At 43.9% G+C, this 22989-nt stretch overlaps 1 protein-coding gene across 8 annotated transcripts in view; it reads left to right on the forward strand.

Annotated features, from left to right (window-relative positions):
• Positions 1-22989, forward strand: part of mphosph9 (M-phase phosphoprotein 9) — a 143927-nt gene that overhangs the window by 10005 nt on the left and 110933 nt on the right. For all 8 annotated transcript variants that reach the window (XM_080207941.1, XM_080207945.1, XM_080207947.1 and 5 more), the window contains 3 exons: positions 14816-14948; positions 15780-15869; positions 17075-17667. In XM_080207941.1, coding sequence (XP_080064067.1) covers positions 14816-14948; positions 15780-15869; positions 17075-17667 — 816 coding nt within the window. The remainder of the gene's footprint in view (positions 1-14815; positions 14949-15779; positions 15870-17074; positions 17668-22989) is intronic.

Consider the following 22989-nt stretch of genomic DNA (forward strand, 5'->3'; position numbering starts at 1 on the left):
ACTGTTTGTGCTTTATATGCTCTGTCTGAGGCCAGAACTCTCCATTCACCTGACGAAGGGACTAACCCGAAAGCTTGTGAGTCTATTATCAAATAAATCGGTTGGACTAAAACCTGGTGTTGTTAGACTTTTTACTGTGTACTGGCTCAGAGCCAGAGATGTAAGTCAGTATGGACAAATTTTTCACCATCAACATTAAAAAGACCGAAGTCATGCACCAGCCTGCTCCTCATGCACCGTACACCGAACCCATAATCACAATCAAAGGGCAGAAACTACAGGCAGTGGACCAGTTCACTTACCTTGGCAGCACTCTGTCCCAAGCAGTGACTATTGATGCAGAAGTTAACTGCAGAATAGCAAAGGCAAATTCTGCTTTCGGTAGATTGCGCTTCACTGTATGGGAACGTCGAGGAATCAGCCCAGCAACAAAACTGAAGGTCTACAGTGCCATGGTACTCACTACCCTCCTGTCTGCCTGTGAAACGTGGACTGTGTATCAAAGGCATGCAAGACAGCTCAATCATTTCCACGTGACTTGTCTTCGCAGAATATTATGCGTCAGATGGCAAGACAAAGTACCAGACACTGAAGTTCTCTCTAGAGCAAGTCTACCATCATCCACACACTGCTGATGAGAGCGCAGATCCGGTGGGCAGGTCATATCATCCGTATGCCAGACGAGCGCATACCCAAGCAGCTCCTCTTTGGGGAACTCTACTGGAAGACACTCGCAGAAGAAATGTTACAAAGATACACTCAAGGTCTCCCTGAAGTTGCTTGATATAGACATGACCATCTGGGAAACGCTAGTGCAAAACTGCCCTACTTGGCGCTGCCTCGTCCACAAGGGCTGTCAAGCTTACGAAGCAAGATGCATTGCAGAAGCACTACTTAAGCGCGAGCTGCGCAAGTCCAGAGCCACCAGCGCAACAACTACAGTGTCTACACAAGTCTGTCTGATATGTGCCAGGACATTCCATGCCTGAATTGGCCTGATCAGTCATCTTCGGACACATCGCAACCAGCCTCAAAATGACTAATGAGGTCCTCATCGATGACGGATGAACAGCGAGTAGCTCCAATGTTGTCCCATTAAAATTGGCTCTTTCTCCAATTAATTATTTTTACTCTTGATTGCCTATCTTCCTTTTCTATCAACATCCTAAAACTTAAAAACAATGATCATGGTCTTCTCAATGTTCTTCCACTGACACTTGATTTACGCAGCCCATCTCATTTCCAAGAACCAAATCTAATGGTGCATCCTTTCTTGTTGGACTGGACACACACCGCTATAGGAAATTTTCCTGAATACAGCATAGGAATATTTTACTCCTTTCTCTCCACCCTTTTACATTACCACTGTCTCAATTAGTGTAACATGTAGGCTTACATTAACACTGCAATGAAGTTACTGTAAAAATCCCCAAGCCTGATCGGGTACACTGAGGGAGAATTTAGCATGGCCAGTGCACCTAACCAGCATGTCTTTTGGACTGTGGGAGGAAACCAGAGCACCTGGAGGAAACCCCCACAGTCATGGGGAAAACATGTAGATTCCGCAGACAGTGACCCAAGCCAGGAATCGAACTTGGGCCCTGGCGCTGTGAGGTAGCAGTGCTAACCACTGTGCCATTGTGGGTAATTAAAATACCCCATTAAAACGACTTTAAAATGTTTGCATCTCTCTGTAATTTTCCTGCAGGTTTGCTCTTATATATTCTCACTAATTGGAGGTTAATAGGCTACAATGAACAATGCAATTCCACTCTTTTTGTTTCTTTGCTCTTTCTTTCCTATCTTTTCTGGACACCTTGTACCTAGGAATGTTTAACGCCTAGTCTTGCCCTTCCTTGAGCCAAATCTCTGTTCTTGCTACAACATCATATTTCCACAGTACAATCTCTGCTTTTAATTCTCCAATTTTATTTGTGATACTCCATGAATTCATGTATGTGCATATTAACCTTGATTTAGATGTCATTACTGTGTCCCTTACACCAGCATCATTTATTAAACTACTATTCTCTATGCTAATGCTTTCTGCCCTCCCATTAGTTTGTGCATCCTGGTATTCCTTTCTAATATTTCCTTTTGGTTCTTAGACCTCTGCTGAATGAGTTTAAAGTCATGCTTATATATTAGCATAATGCCCTGCAAGGAACTCGGTTCTAATTCTGTTTAGGTGCAACCCGTCTGGCTTGTACAGGTGCCATTGCTCCGAGTCAGCAGTGCCCAGGAATCTAAAGCCCTCCTTCCTGCATCATCTTTCCAGCCGTGCTTCATCTGCCTTATCCTACCTTTTCTGTGCTCACTTTCACATGGCACTGGGAGTAATCCAGAAATGACTACGTTTGAGGTCCTGCTTGCTGATATTCTGCCTAGCTCCCTAAATTCTGATCACAGAACCCTATCCTCTTCCTTCCCAAGTCATTGGTACCAATGGGGCGAAACAGTGGCACAGTGGTTAGTACTGCTGCCTCACAACACCAGGAACCAAGTTTGATTCCGGCTTGGGTCACTGTCTGTGTGGAGTTTGCATGTTCTGCCTACGCTTTGTGGGTTTCCTCTGGATGCTCCAATTTCCTCCCACAGTCCAAAGATATGCAGGTTAGATGGATTGGCTATGCTAAATTACCCTTAGTGTCAGGGCAACTAGCTAGGGTAAATGCATGGGGTTATGGGGATAGGCCTGATTGGGTTTGTGATTGGTGCAGATTCAATGGGCCAATGGCCTCCTGCACTGTCGGATTCAATGTGGGCCATGACCTGTGGTTGTTCACCCTTCTCCAGATTGATGCCCTGCTGCTGCTCTGTGACCTCTTTGATCCTGGCACCAGGGAGACAATATACCATCCTGGAGTCATGTCTATGACCACAAAAACACCTATCAGTTTCCCTAACTAACAAATTCCCATCTCTCTTGTTTCTCCCTTTTTGGTCCTCCCCTTGTATACAGCCAAGCTGCTCGCGATGCCATAAACCCAGCCCTGACTACATTCTTGAGGAACTAGTGCCCTCACCAACTTCCAAAATGAAAGACCAATTTCAGAGAGGGACCCCAGGGGATTCCTATACTACTTGACTGTCTGGTGGTCACCCTCTCTGCCGACGGGCCCTTAAGCTGAGGTATGACTACCTCTCTGAATGTTCTATACATGTAGCTCTCAGCCTCTTGAATGCACCACAGTGACTCCAGCTGCTGCTTGAACTTTGAAAGCCAAAGTTCAAGTTCTTGCAGTTGGCTGCATTTTCTGCACACATGGTTGTTGAATAGACTGGTAGCTTTCATGACTTTGCATATAGTGCAGGGCACACATTCCATTCAACTGAGCTGTCCTGCCATGTCTTTAGTTTAATTTTCTTATGTTAACTTACATTGTCTATATTGTGTTACCTTACTATATAGGCCTAACTTTCCCTTATCCCAGATGCTGGTTTTTTGCACATTGCCTCTTGCACTGAGTACATGTCAGCCAGTCAACTTGCCAGTTTCCTGTGACGTCACGTTGTCTTATCCCACTGCTGCCTCGCAGTAGCTGAAATACTCTCCAAATTACTAGCCTCTTCTTCAGCTGGGCAGAAGGAGAAAAAGCGAGGAAGTGAAAGAACTCCCTTATGCACCAAATTTCTACTTTGATCCAAATTCCCAATACACTCAATTGGATGTGTTTGACTTGCAACAAAATCTGTCACTGCTTTTGTGCCACTTAGCCAGCATATGATGATTGGATGCTGAAGGAAGTTGCGAGCAAAGAATGGGGATAAATGGGTGTTTTTCTGGTTGACGATTAGTGACAAGTGGTGTGCCTCAGGGACCCCAATTGTTTACAATTTACATAGAGGATTTGGAGTTGGGGACCAGGTGTAGTGTGGCAAAGTTCGTAGATGACACTAAGATGAGTGGTAGAGCAAAGTGTGCAGAGGACACTGAACATCTGCAAAGGGGTACATACAGTTTAATTGAGTGGGCAAGGGTCTGGCAGATGGAGTACAATGTCGGTAAATGTGAGGTCCATTTTGGTAGAAATAACCGCAAATTGGACTATTATTTAAATGGTAAAAAATTGCAACATGCTGCTGTGCAGAGGGACCTGAGTGTCCTTGTGCATGAATCACAGAAAGTTAGTTTGCTGTTGCAGCAGGTAATTAAGAAGCAAATGGAATTTTGTCCTTTATTGCTAGAGGAATGGAGTTTAAAAATAGCAAGGTTCTGTTGTAGCTGTATAAGGTGCGTGTGAGACTGCAGCTAGAGTACTGTGTACAGTTTTGACCTCCTTACTTGAGAAAGGATATACTGGCACTGGAAGGGGTGCAGAGGAGATTAACTCAGTTGATTCCAGAGTTGAGAGGTTTGGCTTATGAGGAGAGACCAAGTAGACTGGGACTATACTCATTGGAATTCAGAATGAGGGAGATTTTATAGAAGCATATAAAATTATGAAAGGAATAGAAGCAGGGAGGTTGTTTCCACTGATGGGTGAAACCAGAATGAGGGGGCATAGCTTCAAAATAAGGGGGAGCAGATTTAGGACTGAGTTGAGGAGCTGAGTTGTGAATCTGTGGAATTCCCTGCCCAGTGAAGCAGTTGAGGCTATCTCATTGAATGCTTTAAGGCAAAGATAGTAGACAGTAAAGGAATTAAGGGTTATGGTGAGTGGGTAAGTGGAGCTGAGTCCATGAGAAGATCAGCCATGATCTTATTGAATGGCGGAGCAGGCTTGAGAGGCCAAATGGCCTACTCCTGCTCCTAGTTTTTATGTTTTTAAAACGTATCCTAGTTTAGCCAGTTCCCGTTGTAAGGTGTAATTGTGTGTAAAGAAAGATTGCAATCCTTTAAGAACAGGAGGAGGCCCTCTCAAACCTGTTTGGCTATCAATTGCTGATCTGTGATGAATTGCCTTTCAGTCTTTTAGATTCATGTTAAACAAAAATATTAACAGTATCAAGTAGCTTCATTAGGATTCGATTGGAAAATTGGCTGCTTCTATGAGGTGGAACCTGGCAAGCGATCAAAACTTAGAGGAGGATAGGTTTAAGGAATTTATGGAGAAAAATTGGTGAGAAAGGGAAACTTTGGATAAAATGTTTTTTTTTTCCTTATTTATAACAAGAGTGCAAAGCTTGGTTGTAATATTTAACACATTTTTCATGAAAGTATAGTAATATATGATATTGTCAGTGAACCGTAACGGTATGACTGAGCCAGACAGTAGTTTGGAATAAGTGAAGAGGGATTATAGCAAGCAGTGATTTCTTCTCCAGACTAATAAAGACCAAAACAAATAAGTTAAATTTCAGAAAAATGAATTGAAAGTAAATGAAAACTTTGAAGTGAAATGGATGTACAATCTCCTCTTGGGAGGAGAGAAACTGTAAAAAAAACAGATAAGTGATCTTTTTAGGATGCAATCAGCCCTTTGAGTGATGACTGATCTCCGAGAATGAGCAAGGTACTATAGAGCCTCAGATAACTTTTTATTCTTGATAACTTTCCATCCAAAGCAAGAAATTGAGAGCAATGGTGGGTTAAAATGTTAACTATAATTTTCGCTGCAAACAATGACTGAGAGGCCTAGAGACCATTGCAAAGGTGAAAATCTGTTTTTATTCCCAGTAGTGACGTGTGCCTACGGATCAAAATACAATGGGAAAGGAGATTATTTAGATAAACCCAAAATTAGAGCTTTAAATTTGAACAAAGCAGTTACGAGGAGTAACTTGGCTAATGTATGTTAGGAAACTAGATTAAAAGATGTATAAATTATATATAAAATGGCACACATTTAAAGAATTAATTTGATGTCTGCAACAAAATACATTTCCTGAAGTGATAAAAGTTCTACAAGGATAGTGGCCCAACTGTGACTAATGAGAAGTTAGATTACAGATAAAATAAAAATTGTAAAAACTTTTATTGGCATATGGCTGCATCTCCTACTTCCTGCCACTAGATGCTGCAAGTCACCTGGCAAAGGGGAACAGTCCAAGTAAGTAGTCATTGAAACTCTTGTTGTTTAATACATTCAGTCACATATCCATTAGTGAATGAACTCTCCTGTTTTGTTAAGAGAAGATGCTGAATGGTTAATATCCCTGTTAAAATAACAGAATTTGGTATGAATGTTAGACAAATGAGAGTAGTACCAACTAACTTGCTGCAGCTGTATAGGGCATTGGTGAAGCCGCAGCTGGAGTACTGTGTGCAGTTTTGGGCGCCGCACCTGCGCAAAGATATTTTGGCCTTGGAGGGAGTGCAGAAGAGGTTTACTAGGCTGATACCGGAGTTGAGGGGGTTGAGCTATGAGGAGAGGCTGAATAAACTAGGCTTGTACTCGTTAGAGTTTAGAAGAATGAGGGGAGATCTCATTGAGACGTATAAGATGATGAATGGGATGGATAGGATAGAGGTGGAGAGACTCTTCCCGCTCAAAAAAGACAGTAGGACTAGGAGGCACAGCCTCAAGATAAAGGGGGGGCGGTTTAGAACGGAGTTGAGGAGGAACTTCTTCACTCAAAGGGTGGTGAATCTCTGGAATTCTCTGCCCGTTGAAGTGGTGGAGGCTGCCTCGCTAAATATTTTTAAGACGCGGGTTGATGGGTTTTTGATAAGAGAGGGGATTAAGGGTTATGGGGAGAGGGTGGGAAAGTGGAACTGAGCCACGACAGATCAGCCATGATCTTATTGAATGGCGGGGCAGGCTCGAAGGGCTAGATGGCCTACTCCTGCTCCTATTTCTTATGTTCTTATGTAACTGTTACTTAGAATTCAAAAGTGATTGTTCATGTCCAGCTGAAATAACTACTTTGGGTAATCTTTTAAGTAGATTATTATATTACTACTTTGGGTAATCTTTTAAGTAGATTATTATATTAAGCCACAAGGCAAACAGTTGAAATATTATGGGAGCAGCCATATCTGTTTGAACGAATTATGGATTTGTGGATGGTGAAAGAACTGTTAAGGGTGCGTTGTTGTTGCCCTTAGTCTTTCTTTGGCTGTTTGGCTAAGGTCAAGCATCAGATCAAGCCCAAGATGGGGTGCAATGCCTTTTCTTGTCAGGTTGGAACTTGTTAGAACATAGAACATAGAACACTACAGCACAAACAGGCCCTTCGGCCCACAAGTTGCACCGACCACATCACCTACCAACCTACAGACCTATCTATAACCCTCAATCTCATTAAACCCCATATACTCATCCAGAAGTCTTTTAAAAGACCCCAGCGAGTTCGCCTCCACCACCACTGACGGCAGCCGATTCCATTCACTCACCACCCTCTGAGTGAAAAACTTACCCCTAACATCACTTCTGAACCTCCCTCCCCGCACCTTAAATCTGTGTCCTCTCGTAGCGACCATTTCAAACCGGGGAAATAGCCTCTGAGAGTCCACCCTATCTATTCCTCTCAACATTTTGTAAACTTCTATCAGGTCGCCTCTCAACCTTCGTCTCTCCAGGGAAAAGAGTCCCAGCTCCCTCAACCTAACTTCATAAGGCATGCCTCCCAGTCCAGGCAACATCCTTGTAAATCTCCTCTGCACCCTTTCAATAGCTTCTACATCTTTCCTATAGTGAGGCGACCAGAACTGCGCACAATACTCCAAATGAGGCCTGACAAGGGTCTTATAAAGTTGCAGCATTACCTCCCGACTCCTAAACTCAATCCCTCGATTAATGAAGGCCAGTACACCATACGCCTTCTTGACCACCTCCTCCACCTGCGAGGCCGATTTAAGAGTCCTGTGGACCCGGACCCCAAGATCCTTCTGCTCCTCAACACTACTCAGACTTCTGCCCTTAATAGTGTACTCGTTCATCCCGTTGGTTCTGCCAAAATGGACGACTACACATTTATTCGCGTTGAAGTCCATCTGCCACTTCTCCGCCCAGTCCCGCATCCTATCTATGTCCTGCTGCAACTTTTGCCATCCTTCCAGATCATCCACAACACCACCGACCTTCGTGTCATCAGCGAACTTACTTACCCATCCCTCCACTTCCTCATCCAGGTCATTTATGAAAATGACAAACAACAAGGGTCCCAGAACAGATCCTTGAGGCACTCCGCTGGTGACTGACCTCCATTCAGAAAAAGCCCCATCCACAACCACTCTCTGCCTTCTGCAGGCAAGCCAGTTCTGGATCCACAAGGCCAAAGGCCCTTGGATCCCATGCCCTCTCACCTTCTCAAGAAGTCTTGCATGGGGGACCTTATCAAACGCCTTGCTGAAGTCCATGTACACTACGTCCACGGCACTTCCTTCGTCAATGTGTTCAGTCACATTATCGAAGAACTCAACTAGGCTTGTAAGGCACGACCTGCCCTTGACAAATCCATGCTGACTATTCCTGATCATGTCAAACCTCTCCAAATGTTCGTAAATCTTGTCCCTCAGAAGCCTCTCCATCAGCTTACCAACCACTGAGGTCAGACTCACCGGTCGGTAATTTCCCGGGCTATCTCTGTTCCCTTTCTTAAAAATAGGAACTACATCCGCAATCCTCCAATCCTCTGGAACCTCTCCCGTCTCCATTGACGACGCAAAGATCATCGCCAGGGGCTCTGCAATCTCTTCCCTCGCCTCCCACAGTATCCTGGGGTACATCCCATCTGGTCCCGGCGACTTATCTACCTTGATAGAATTCAAAAGTTCCAACACATCCTCCTCCTTAATATTCACGTACTCGATCCTTTCCATCTGCTGCAAATCCATAACAAAATCTCCCAGATCGGCTTCCACCGTGAATACTGAGGCGAAGTACTCGTTAAGCACCTCCGCCATTTCTTCTGGTTCCACACAAACCTTTCCCCCCTCACCTTTTATCGGTCCTATCCCTTCTCTTCTTATCCTTTTACCTTTCACATATTTATAGAAGGCCTTGGGATTCTCCTTAATCTTACTCGCCAAGGTCTTCTCATGACCCCTTCTGGCTCTCCTAATTTCCCTTTTAAGTTCCCTCCTACAGTCCTTATACTCCTCAAGATCTTTAACATCTCCTAATTCCCTGAACCTCTTGTACACCTTCCTTTTCTTCCTGACTAGGTTCAACACATCCTTTGTGCATCACGGTTCCCTCAACCCACCAAAACCCCCTCGTCTCATCGGAACGTTGTCATTCAGAGCTCCAGACACATATTCCTTGAATATCTGCCACCTTCCTTCGGTACTTTTCCCTAAGAACGCCTCCTTCCAGTTTATTTGTCCAAGTAACTTCCTGACTTCTTCGTATCTCCCCTTACCCCAGACAAACACCTTCCTAGCCTGCCTGATCCTATCTCGTTCCAACGCAATTGTGAAGGAGATAGAATTATGGTCACCATATCCAAGATGCTCTCCTACCGAAAGATCCATCACCTGCCCTGGTTCATTCGCCAGTACCAGGTCAAGTACAGCCTCTCCCCTCGTAGGCTTGTCCACATACTGCGTCAGGAAACCCTCCTGAACACACCTAACAAACTCCTCCCCATCTATACCCCTTACCCTAGGGATATTCCAGTCGATGTTTGGGAAATTGAAGTCTCCCATCACGACAACTCTGTTATTAAAACATCTCTCCAGAATCTGTTTCCCTATTTGCACTTCAACTTCCCTGTCACTATTGGGCGGCCTATAGATTACACCCAGCAAAGTTTTTGACCCTTTGCTGTTCCTAACTTCCACCCACAGAGATTCTGTAGACAATCCCTCCACGACATCCTCTTTCTCTGTAGCCATGACACTATCCCTGATCAACAGTGCCACGCCACCACCCCTTCTGCCACCCTCCCTGTCCTTCCTGAAGCACCTGAAGCCTGGCACCTGAAGTACCCAGTCCTGTCCCTGAGACATCCAAGTCTCCGTAATGGCCACCACATCACAATCCCAAACAGCTATCCACGCCCTAAGCTCATCTACCTTATTCACTATACTCCTTGCATTAAAATATATACACTTCAGCCCCTCAGTCTGGGCATTTCCCATCTCCACCACCTGTCTAACCTCCCTCGCATACTGCCTGCGGTCCTCCCCTACCTGGGAGCGAACCTCCTCCGTCCCAGTTTCCCCAACACAGTTCCCTCCCCCCATCCTTTCTAGTTTAAAGTCCCCCCGGTAGCCTTAGCCAGTCTTCCCGCCAAGATACTAGTCCCCCTGGTATTTAAGTGCCACCCGTCCCTACTATAGAGGTCCCACCTACCCCTAAAGAGGTCCCAGTGATCTAGGAACCGAAATCCCTGCCCTCTACACCAGTCCCTCAGCCACGCATTCACCCTCCACCTCATTTCATTTCTTCCCTCATTCTCCCTTGGCACAGGCAGCAATCCTGAGATTACTACCTTCGCTTTTCTCTTCCTCAGCTGCCTACCCAGTTCCCTATAGTCCTTTTTCACAAGTGCCTCCCTCTTCTTACCTACATCAGTAGTACCTATATGTACTACTACCTCCGGTTCCTCACCCTCCCCTTTCAGGATGTCTGGGACCCGCCCAGAGACATCCTGGATCCCAGCCCCAGGGAGACAAACCACCATCCGCGACTCCCTTCTACGTCCACAAAAACGCCTGTCTGCGCCCCTCACTGTGGAGTCCCCTATTAATACTACCTTTCTGCTTCCCTTTTTGATTTTTTGGCTCACTGGCTCAGCTCCAGAGAGCTGGCCATCGCTTCCTCCCTCAGATGAGCTGTCCCCCCCAGTAGTACTCAGGCCGGAGTACTTATTTTGAAGGGGGACATCCACCGGAGTGCTCCCCATCACCCGTGTTTTCCCCTTCCTAATGGTAACCCAAGTGCCCTCATGCCGTTGCCCTGGTGTGACTACCTGCTGGTAGCTCCTTTCTATAACGTCCTCACTCTCCCTAACTAGCCGAAGGTCCTCGAGCTGCATTTGCAGCTCCTTAACCTGGTTTCGTAGGGCCTGCAACTCCACACACCGAGCACAGGTGTGGATGTCTGGCAGGCCAGGAGCCTCCAAGACCTCCCACATGTTGCATTGGCAACAACATACAGGTCTCACACTCATATTTACCCCTTATAGCAACCCAAAGGAAAAAAGGAAAAAAAAACTTACAACTTACCTTATCTCTTTGGCCCTGTGAGCCAAAGCACTTACAGCACACACAAATACAAAAGCAGTCTTACCAGCTCTCAGACAGAGCCCCTCTCTCTCTCTCTCTTTTTTTTAGGTTAGGGGAGGGGGGAGGGCTGGGATACTCTACCCGTGTAGAGTATCGGGAAACCCCTCCGGTCTAATTTATAGTCGGGTAAAAAAAACGCGACCCGAGTGCCCTCGCAACTACTTCCGGGGTCAAACCGGGGTCAAACTTAAAAAAAAACAATCAAAAAAAAAACCCACTAAAAAATAAAGTTAGTTTCTAAAAGAAAAAGTCGCTTTTACTCACCCACAGCTCTCCACTCTCAAATCGCAGCCTCTCTTCAATGCTCCCACGGAACAATGAGGCTGGACCCCCGAGGTGAGTAAACTTTTAAAGGTGAAAAAAAAACGCGACCCGAGTGCCCTCGCAACTACTTCCGGGGTCTTGGACCATAAATTGGATTCAGTTGAATTTTGTAGTTTGTTTTTGAAGTAAGCAAGGAATGGATTCGGGGTCACCCGATCCATTTTGAGCACTGGTTTTGTGACTTTAAGGATGGAGTGAAAAATTCATTGTTGAAAAGATTCATTGTTGTTGCCCTTTGGGAATGTTCTAGGTATACTGGGGTCACGATGTGGAGATGCCAGCGTTGGACTGGGGTAAACACAGTAAGAAGTTTCATAACTTCACCAGGTTAAAGTCCAACTGCTTTATTTGGTAGCATAAGCCACTAGCATTTGGAACGCTGCCCCTTCATCAGGTGAGTGGGAGTTCTATTCACAAACAGGGCATGTAAAGACACAAACTCAATTTACAAAATAATGGTTGGAATGTGAATCTTTACAGGTAATCAAGTCTTAAAGGTATAGACAATCTGAGTGGAGAGAGGGTTAAGCACAGATTAAATAGATGTGTATTGTCTCCATCCGGGACAGTTAGTGAGATTTTGCAAGCGCAGGCAAGTCATGAGGGTTACAGACAGTGTGACATGAACCCGGTTGAGGCTGGAACTTGACTGTCAGTCTCTGCTCAGCAACTCTGCGTTGTCGTGTGCTGTGAAGACTGCCTTGGAGAACACTTACCTGAAAATCAGAGGCTGAATGCCCGCGACCACTGAAGTGTTCCCCAACAGAAAGAGTTCACTCTTGCCTGGTGATTGTCGAGTGGTGTTCATTCATCCGTTGTTGTACCATCTCCCCAATGTACCATGCCTCGGGACATCCTTTCCTGCAGCGTGTATCAGGTAGACAATGTTGGCCAAATTGCAAGTGTATGTACAGTGTACCAGGTGGATGGTGTTCTCGCTTGAGATGATGGCATCTTGTGTTCTCCTGAAGGCTGGGTAATTTGCTGCGGATAGTGGCCTGTTTGAGGTTATGTGGTTGTTTGAAGGCAAGAAGTGAGGGTGTGGAGATGGCCTTGGTGACATGTTCGTCTTCATCAGTGACATGTTGAAGGCCCCAGAGACGATGTTGTGGCCACTCCACTCCTGGGAAGTACTTGATGACGAAGAATACTCTGTCCCTTGAGTCCCATATTTGTCTTATGAGGAGTTTGGTGTGGTTTTCCACTGTGGTGCGTTGGAACTGTCGATCGATGAGTCGAGCACCATATCCTGCTGTTATTAGGGCATCTTTCAGCATCTGGAGATGTCTGTTGCGATCCTCCTCATCTGAGCAGATCCTGTGTATTCAAAGGGCTTGTCCATAGGGGATGGCTTCTTTAACATGTTTAGGGTGGAAGCTGGAGAAGTGGAGCACTGTGAGGTTACTTGTGGGCTTGGGGTACAATGGAGTGCTGAGGAGACCGTCCTTGCTGGAGATGTAGAACATAGAACATTACAGCGCAGTACAGGCCATTCGGCCCTCGATGTTGCGCCGACCAGTGGAACCAATCTAATGACCCTCTAACCTAAACTATTCCAATATTATCCATATGCCTATCCAATGACCGTTTGAATGCCCTTAAAGTTGGCGAGTCCACAACTGCTGCAGGCAGGGCATTCCACACCCTTACTACTCTCTGAGTAAAGAACCTACCTCTGACATCCGTCCTATAATTATCACCCCTCAGTTTAAAGCTATGTCCCCTCATGTTAGCCATCACCATCCGAGGAAAGAGGTTCTCACTACCCACCCTATCTAATCCTCTGATCATCTTGTATGCCTCAATTAGGTCACCTCTTAACCTTCTCTCTAATGAAAACAACCTCAAGTGTGTGTCCAAGAATGCAGCTGATTCCGGAGAATAGTCCGTGGTGAGCCTGATGGTGGGATGGAACTTGTTGATGTCATCATATAGTTGTTTCAGTGATTGTTTGCCATGAGTCCAAAGGAAGAAAATGTCATTGATGTATCTAGTGTATAGCATCGGTTGAAGGTCCTGTGTGGCGAAGAGGTCTTTCTCGAACCTGTGCATGAAGATATTGGCATATTGAGGTGTGAATTTGATCCCCATGGCTGTTCCGTGTGTCTGGATGAAGAAATGGTTGTTGAAGATGAAGAAATTGTGGTCCAGGATGAAGTGGATGAATACTGTTGGCGGTTGTTGGCGTTGAGTACTGAGGCTGTTGCAGCAATGCTTCTCCTTTTGAAAGTTTGTACAGTTCTCTGAGAAGCCTGAGTTCCTCCAATTTTGACCTCTATGTCCCCATCTGGCTACTGTGCTTTCAGTTGCCTGGATCCTAATCTCTGGAATTCCCTCCCTAAACCTGTTGGGAACACTGTAGCGGTCACAGGCATTCGGCCTCTGATCTTCGGATAAGCGTTCACCAAGGCGGCCTTCATGACACACGACAATGCAGAGTCGCTGAGCAGAGACTGATTTAAGTTCGGCACACATGAGGACGGCCTCAGCCGGGATCTTGGGTTCATGTCACACTATCTGTAACCCCCATGACTTGCCTGGGCTTGTAAAATCTCACTTACTGGCTGGCTGGAGACAGTATACATCTCTTTAGCCTGTGCTTAAACCATTCTCCATTCACATTGTCTGTACCATTAAGACTTGATTACCTGTAAAGACTTGCATTCCAACCATTATTTTGTAAATTGAATTTGCGTCTTTATATGCCCTGTTTGTAAATAGAACTCCCACTCACCTGATGAAGGGGCAGCGCTCCGAAAGCTAGTGGCTTGTGCTACCAAATAAACTGTTGGATTTTAACCTGGTGTTGTGAAACTTCTTACTGTACTGGGGGTGGCATGGTGGCACAGTAGTTCACACTACTGTCTCATAGCGCCAGGGACCCACGTTCAGTTCCGGTCTCAGGTCGCTGTCTGTGTGGAGCTTGTACATTCTCCCCATGTCTGCATGGGTTTCCTCTGGGTGTTCCAGTTCCCTACCACGATCCGAAGATGTGCAAGTTAGGTTGATTGGCCACGATAAGTTGCCCCTTAGTGCCACGAGGATTAGGTGGATAAATATGTGTGGTTGTGGGGATGGGACCTGCGTGGGATTGTTGTTGGTGCAGGCTCTATGGGCCGAATGGCTTCCTTCTACACTGTAGATTCTATGACTCCAGTTTTAACATTTCTAAAATTATTTTACAGGATGTGAGCATTGCTGGCTATGCCAGCATTTATTGTCCATCCCTAAATGCCCTTGAGAAGGTGGTGGTGAGCTGTTTTCTCAAACAGCTGCAGTCCATTCTGAGTATCAGAAACACTGCTCAGTGAGTAAACTTTAGGTTTTTTTTGTATATAACACTTGTAACATCAGGCCTCTCTCTCTGATCAGGTATCCCTTTCACGAAAATTTGAGGAAAAATTTACCATTGATTAATCCAAGTGCGCTTGAAACCTTGGGCACTCTAATGCAAGAGATTCAAAATACCAGCGGGGCAGATCCTGAGATTCTGAAGAGCTGTGAGGTTAGTTATCAGGTTCCATTTTGGAAATTAAATAGTACTATTGTTTAAGATGCTATGCTAATATGAATGAATGTACAAATGTGTGGATTCATCAATTCAGACCAGCCAGGTTGCAGCTTGATTTTTGGTCTGTTGATTTAGCTGTTCTTCGAAATAACCTTGACACATCATTTTTTTCAATACTTGACATCATCTGCACAATCTCCAAGTGACTTCTAGTTTGTCTTTTTAACTCTTAATATAACTGAAACACTTTTGTTTTGAAATTAAAATAACTGACACTTGTTGTCTGCTGTCCTTGTAAGAATTTACCTTTTGTATAGTCCAGTTAAAAAGGAAGAACTTGATTTCCTCTATGGCTTTTATATCTTTGGAATGTCCCGAGGTGCTTCACAATTGCAAATTACTTTTGAATTATTGTTATGTAGGTAAATGTGGCAGTCACACAGCAAGATCTCACAAATAACAACTGAGGGGGTGAGGATGTGTTTTAATGTTTCATCCAAATGTCAGTGCCATTGATATTGCATCAGTCCCTCAGTATATTGAAATTGCTATCCGCATTAAATACTGAAATCCCGGAGTGTGACTTGAACTCATAGTCTTTGGACTCATAATCTTCAAACTCTCATGCTGAGAAAGCTCCCATTTAATCAATGACAAGATAGCATTCATATCATTGACTTTTCAGTACCTATTCTAACGAAAATCATTTCTAGAATTGTGAGTTAGAGAGATGTGGGAGGGAGAATTTATTGGTGAATGAAAATTTGATGCATTCTTATCATTAAACAGATAACATTGTATATTTTTTTTCCTGTGGTTTGTTAGGCAAGATGGCTGCAGCTCTTTAAATTAGTGGAAAAACAATACCAGGACCAAATCTTGTCTCAGCAGGACCAATACCAATGTCAGATCCAAGTGAGTAAATCATACTAAATAATATTGTTGCTTTCACGGGTAAAAGAATATGTTTGTTGTGACTATATTGAGCCCATTAAGATGAAGAGTCAGTAATGGCTAACACTGACTCTTCCACGTTGGGCATCCATTGTTTATGTCAAGCACTTCTAGCTCTTTATAGCTAGGCTGGATGCAGAGAAAATCTTACCTGTTCCTTAGCCTGAGCATTTTCCCTCGGACTAGTTACATTTTCAAAAGAACAAAACAGCCTGGGAAACAGGCCCTTTGGCCCAACGAGCCCACGCCGCCATTTTAACATTGAGTCCCCCCTCCACCCATGACCCTTGTCTATGCTTAAGGCATTCCACGTTGAGGGAAGACTAATTTAGGGACAATTTGTTACACCAATCAGCCTAATAGCACATCTTTGGGGTGTGGGAGGAAACCGGAGCACCTGGAGAAAACCCACAGAAGCACTTTCACTTCCTCTTTCTTGCCATATCTTGTGGTTTTCCTGATTGTGATTAATAATTTGGTGCAGATCATAGGGCAGCTTTATGGTGTGAATTGGTGCTCTCTTAAAAACATTGAAGGCTGCCAAAGTAATTTTACATAATTAAAAAAAACTTATGGCACTTATTTGGTCTTGATTTTGCTATCACATGGTACAGTATTCACAACATTGCTACATGTTTCTACATTTGCCAAATGTTGAGCAGTTTACTTTCCAAAATCACAAAACAAAGTTCTGTATCTCACATTCCCAGAGATAGTGAAAATGCTTGTACCCAAGTGATAACAAATTACCTAATAATGATGGGTTGTGTACAAACTGAAAACATTGCCATAGTGCAATAGGGTGTTCTGCTGAAGTAGAAGTACAAGTGTGTTAGAGCATGATAAGGAGGGAGGAATAGAGACAGACATTTTAAAAATGGTTGAATGTGATAAATATACATGTAATTTTAATATGCTGACTTTTCTTGAGAGTACAAATTACTTTGGAACTCTTCTCCCCAAAACTCCAAAAAATTGAGAATCAGTTTTTCAGTAGAGCCACTTTCATGTCTCTCTATGCCAAAATATAATTTGTGCACTTACATTCTTGCAGCCTGGCACAATAGGTAGGGGAAAACTGCATTGTGAAATACTGTGATCTATAGTAAAATGGTATTATCAATGTAGGAGCCAACTCACTCTTTTTTACATACTTTTATTTCCAGCTTATCCAGGATGAAATCAAAGCACTAATTCAGTTACAAAATGACATTGGTCTCGCACACTGTACAGCCAGATTGCCATCCTTTTCAGAACTCGCAAGTGACTCAATTGCATCTGGATTTCATAATGGTCATCACTTGGAGGAACAGGGATGTAAAATAGAATCTGATGTTCAGTCTGATTGCAGTGAAATAGAGGAACAGGTAATGGCTACCAGTGAGTGTAATCGTGAACAGAAAGAACTTCAGGACAACACACTACTGACCAGTGGATATGGAACATTTTTAGCCTCTGCACAATCCAGTTTTGTTACTGCAAATAAGGCCAGATTAAATGTTACTAACAGTACACAGAATATGAAGGAAAATTATTCGGTCCCTGTTGAGCGTAAACGATCTGGTTTTCCTCACCTGAAAGAAAATGGACAAGCATCATTTGTTTTTGCCACTGGTGATGAACACTCTGTTGCACTTAAATTTCCAAACAAACCAATTCAAGACATGAGGACTAATCAGGAAGCAAGCAGCAATAAATCTAATTTGGAAATTAAAGCTCTGACTGATGGTCTGCATGGAATGCAGAATAAGGCTAATGGGTATGTACAAAGTTTTAAATGAAATGTTTTTAAAATTAATATTTGTCTCTCACGACAACTTTCAGTTTGTCCAATTAGAAGTTGATGATGGGATCTGTATTTTGGAAGATGGCAGTAACAATGTGGAGAGTTTATTTTTAACCAAATCCAAATGAATCACAACTAATAGCTTTAAAAGTCTTTTTTGAGGCCTCGATCCCAGTGTGGAACTTGGCAGCATCAGGCAAAAGGTTGAATAGCAGGGGTTAGGCTGGTGCACTCGCCCCTCATGGGATTCTATGTTGCTTAGAATGGTTATGGCACAGAAGAGGCTGCTCAGCTTATTGAGTCCACGCTGTCTCTTTGCAAGAATTACTTGGCAAGTTCCACTCCCAAACCCTTTCCCTGTCATCCTTAAATTTCTTACCTTCAGTTGCTTATCCAGTTTTATTTTAAAAGATGTTTGAATCTGCCACAACACTCTGCCCAGGCAGTGCATTTTTTTTTAGAAAAAAACAGTTTTCCCTAATTTTACATCTGGTTCTTTTGCTAGTCATGTTAAATCTGGGTTTCTCAACCCTTTCACCACAGGAAACTGATTCTATCTATAGTTACGATCCCAGCTGATACTACCAGACAAGTCATATCCCAAGGTGGAACCTAGCTTGATAGATCTTAACTTTTACTTTTTGTTTAGAAAGTCACAGGATGCCAAATTTAACTTTTAATAAAGAACAGAACATTTATTAAACAAGAAAAAAATCAACTGTTAATACATTATTTCAACCTCTCTATACCTTTACAGATATATACATATTTGTAAGGATTGCATAAGTTACAAAATATATCTTGTTTGCTAATATTCTCAATAAGTACACATTCCATGTAAGCTGAGTGGTAAAATGTGATCAGACACACCACATTCAGAAGGCAAGTGACAGATGCCATCCAAACAAATCTCTATAGATTTCTCAAATACTGAGTCAACTGATCTCACTGGAACTCTAATACACTTTTGGAATCTCCTCCCCCACAAGGCTTTCTCTTAGATGTCTTCACCAAAAATCCACATTCAAGGTTAGAACATAGAACATTACAGCGCAGAACAGGCCCTTCGGCCCACGATGTTGCGCCGACCAATTGAAAAAGCAATGACCCTCTAACCTAAACCAATCCCTTTCCATCCATAAACCTATCCACGGATCTCTTAAATGCCCCCAAACTAGGCGCATCTACAACTGCAGCAGGCAGGGCATTCCAATCCCTCACCACCCTCTGGGTAAAGAACCTACCTCTGACATCCGTCCTATAACTACCACCCCTTAATTTAAAGCTATGCCCCCTTGTGCTAGCTTTCTCCATCCGAGGAAAAAGGCTATCACTGTCCACCCTATCTAAACCTCTAATCATCTTGTATGTTTCAATAAGGTCCCCTCTTAGCTGCCTTCTTCCTAACGAAAACAACCTCAATTCCTTCAGTCTCTCCTCATAGGACCTTCCCTCTATACCAGGCAACATCCTGGTAAACCTCCTCTGCACCCTCTCCAATGCCTCCACATCCTTCCTATAATGTGGGGACCAGAACTGCACACAATACTCCAAGTGCGGATGCACCAGAGTTTTGTACAGTTGCAACATGACGTTGCAGCTCCTAAATTCAATCCCCCTACCAACAAACGCCAAGACACTGTATGCCTTCCTAACCTTATCTACTTGATTCTCAACTTTCAGGGATCTATGTACACATACACCTAGATCCCTCTGTTCATCCACACTATTCAGAGTCCTACTGTTAGCCCTATACTCTACACATCTGTTATTCCTGCCAAAGTGAATTACCTCACACTTTTCCGCATTAAACTCCATCTCCATGTAATCATCGAGGGCATTTTGCATCTGCACAACTTCCCACATGCTGTAGGAGCATGCAACGCAAGAAACAATATTTTTCACTGTATGTTAATATGTGTCAAAAATAAATCAAATCAAACCAGTCTTTCTATAATCGCTACCAAAGTGGATGACCTCACATTTATCCACATTATTCTGCATCTGCCATGCAGATGATCTCACACACAGCCTGTCCAAATCACGCAAAAGCATCTCTCTTCACAACTCACCCTTCCACCCAACTTTGTATCATCTGCAAATTTGGAGATAATACATTCAGTTCCCTCTTCCAAATCAGTAATATATAAGATGAACTGTTGGGGACCTAGTACAGATCCCAGCAGAACCCCACTAGTCACTAACTGCCAATCAGAAAATGACCCATTTATGCCAACTTGTTGCTTCCAATCTGCTAACCAGCTTTCTATCCATCTTTAAAATTCTTGATTCTGGTTTACATAAGAACATAAGAAATAGGAGCAGGAGTAGACCATCTAGCCCTTTGGGCCTGCTCCGCCATTCAATAAGATCATGGCTGATCTGCAGTGGATCAGTTCCACTTTCCCGCTTCCTCCCCATAACCCTTAATTCCCTTGTCTATCAGAAATCTATCTACCCGTGGCTTAAATATATTCAAGGAGGTAGCCTCCACACTTCAATGGGCAGAGAATTCCAGAGATTCACCACCTTTTGAGTGAAGAAGTTCCTCCTCAACTCCGTTCTAAATGGCACCCCCCCCAACTATTTTGAGGCTGTGCCCTCTAGTTCTGTTTTCCTTTCTAAGCGGAACGAACCTCTCTACCTCTACTCTATCTAGCCCCTTCACTATCTTGTAAGCCTCTATAAGATCTCCCCTCAACCTTCTAAACTCCAACGAGTACAGGCCCAGTCTATTTAATCTCTCCTCATAAGCTCACCCCCTCATCTCCGGTATCTGCGTGGTGAACCTCCATGCCTTGCCCTTCCCTGACTTTGTAATCTTCTCCAGATCTACAATCCTCCAGGATATGTGCACTCCTATAATTCCATCCTCTTGATTTTAATCGATCTACGATTTGCAGCTTTGCCTTCAAACTCTGGAATTTCTCCTCCAACTCTATACCTCACCTTTCTCCTTTAATCCACTCTTTGATGCTTTATAAATATAGTTGTTGTTGCCTCACAGACTGAACACTCCAATTCTGGTATTGGATTAATACAAATCTTTCCTTCCATGCCTGCCTGCTGTATGTAAAGAACGATGGGGGCAGACACATGTGCCTAATGGATTTCTCTTATGCCTGCTGCTTTGTGGAACCACCATGGAGAAGGTGGTGGTAAGTGCTGAAAAGCAACAGCTCTGACATTCCCGAATGGAGGAAGCAGACAGTACACCAGCTCATCAGTCACCATTTTATTTTCAGCACTGCAAAACCCCAATCTTGGCCATGGCCTTCAATGAAACTACTGGTTCAATCTTCCCCCAGTTCAACCCCTTTAATGGTGTTTTCAACGATTCTCATCTTCATTGGCAATCTTGCTGTAAAACCAATGGGACTTTATAACTGGACAATGGCAATGAATCACACTGGAACGCCACCATGCATATTTGATTAATCTTAATTCAATCTGGGCTCCAGAAGTGCTGAAGAGGCACACAGTTGTCTCAACACTGCTGGAGAAGAGAATGATGGTTATTAATTAATTTGAAGGCAAAATAGGTGCTAAGATCCCATTCATTGAGAAGGAAACGAGAGAATGCAGAATGTAGTGTTACAGTCATAGCCAGGGTGTAGACAAAAATCAACTGCAGGATAAGAGTATTTCAGTCTGGTATTCTGCACGTCAGATGCAGAATAATGTGGATAAGTGTGAGGTTATCCACTTTGGTAGCGATTATAGAAAGACTGGTTTGATTAGATTTATTTTTGACGCATATATTAACATACACTGAACAGTATTGTTTCTTGCGTGCGATACAGACAAAACATAAGGAAACGAGAGAATGCAGAATGTAGTGTTACAGTCATAGCCAGGGTGTAGAGAAAAATCAACTTAATGCGAGTTCAAAAGTCTGACAGCAGCAGGGAAGAAGCTGTTCTTGAACATAGAACATAGAACATTACAGCGCAGAACAGGCCCTTCGGCCCACGATGTTGCGCCGACCAGTTACAAAACAATGACCCACTAACCTAAACCAATCCCTTTTCGTCCATAAACCTATCCACGGATCTCTTAAACGCCCCCAAACTAGGCGCATTTACAACTGCAGCAGGCAGGGCATTCCAATCCCTCACCACCCTCTGGGTAAAGAACCTACCCCTGACATCCGTCCTATAACTACCCCCCCTTAATTTAAAGCCATGCCCCCTCGTGCTAGATTTCTCCATCCGAGGAAAAAGGCTATCACTATCCACCCTATCTAAACCTCTAATCATCTTATATGTTTCAATAAGATCCCCTCTTAGCCGCCTTCTTTCCAGCGAAAACAACCCCAAATCCCTCAGCCTCTCCTCATAGGACCTCCCCTCCATACCAGGCAACATCCTGGTAAACCTCCTCTGCACTCTCTCCAAAGCCTCCACATCCTTCCTGTAATGTGGGGACCAGAACTGCACACAGTACTCCAAGTGCAGCCGCACCAGAGTTGTGTACAGTTGCAACATAACGCTGCGACTCCTAAATTCAATCCCCCTACCAATAAACGCCAAGACACCGTATGCCTTCTTAACAACCTTATCTACTTGATTCCCAACTTTCAGCGATCTATGTACACATACACCTAGATCCCTCTGCTCATCCACACTATTCAAAGTCCTCCCGTTAGCCCTATACTCGACACATCTGTTATTCCTACCAAAGTGAATTACCTCACACTTCTCCGCATTAAACTCCATCTCCCTGCAAACTATGACACCCTTCCTCACAATCTACCACACCTCCGACTTTGGTGTCATCAGCAAATTTACTAATCCACCCAACTATACCCTCATCCAGATCATTAATAAAAATTACAAACAGCAGTGGCCCCAAAACAGATCCCTGAGGCACACCACTCGTAACCGAACTCCATGACAAATATTTACCATCAACCACCACCCTCTGTCTCCTATCCGCTAGCCAATTCCTGATCCAATTCCCTAGATCACCCCCAATCCCATACATCTGCATTTTCTGCAGAAGCCTACCATGGTGAACCTTATCAAACGCCTTACTAAAATCCATTTACACCACGTCCACTGCCTTACCCCCATCCACCTCTTTGGTCACTTGCTCAAAAAACTCAATAAGGTTAGTAAGGCACGACCTACCTGCCACAAAACCATGCTGACTATCTCCAATCAATTCATTACTCTCCAAATAACTATAAATCCTATCCCTAATAATTTTTTCTAAAACCTTGCCCACAACAGAAGTGAGACTCACTGGTCTATAATTCCCGGGGAAGTCTCTGTTCCCCTTCTTAAACAATGG

Source organism: Carcharhinus amblyrhynchos, chromosome 20 (assembly GCF_965287045.1).
Source record: "Carcharhinus amblyrhynchos chromosome 20, sCarAmb.v2.hapA, whole genome shotgun sequence".
Classification (NCBI taxonomy): domain Eukaryota; kingdom Metazoa; phylum Chordata; class Chondrichthyes; order Carcharhiniformes; family Carcharhinidae; genus Carcharhinus; species Carcharhinus amblyrhynchos.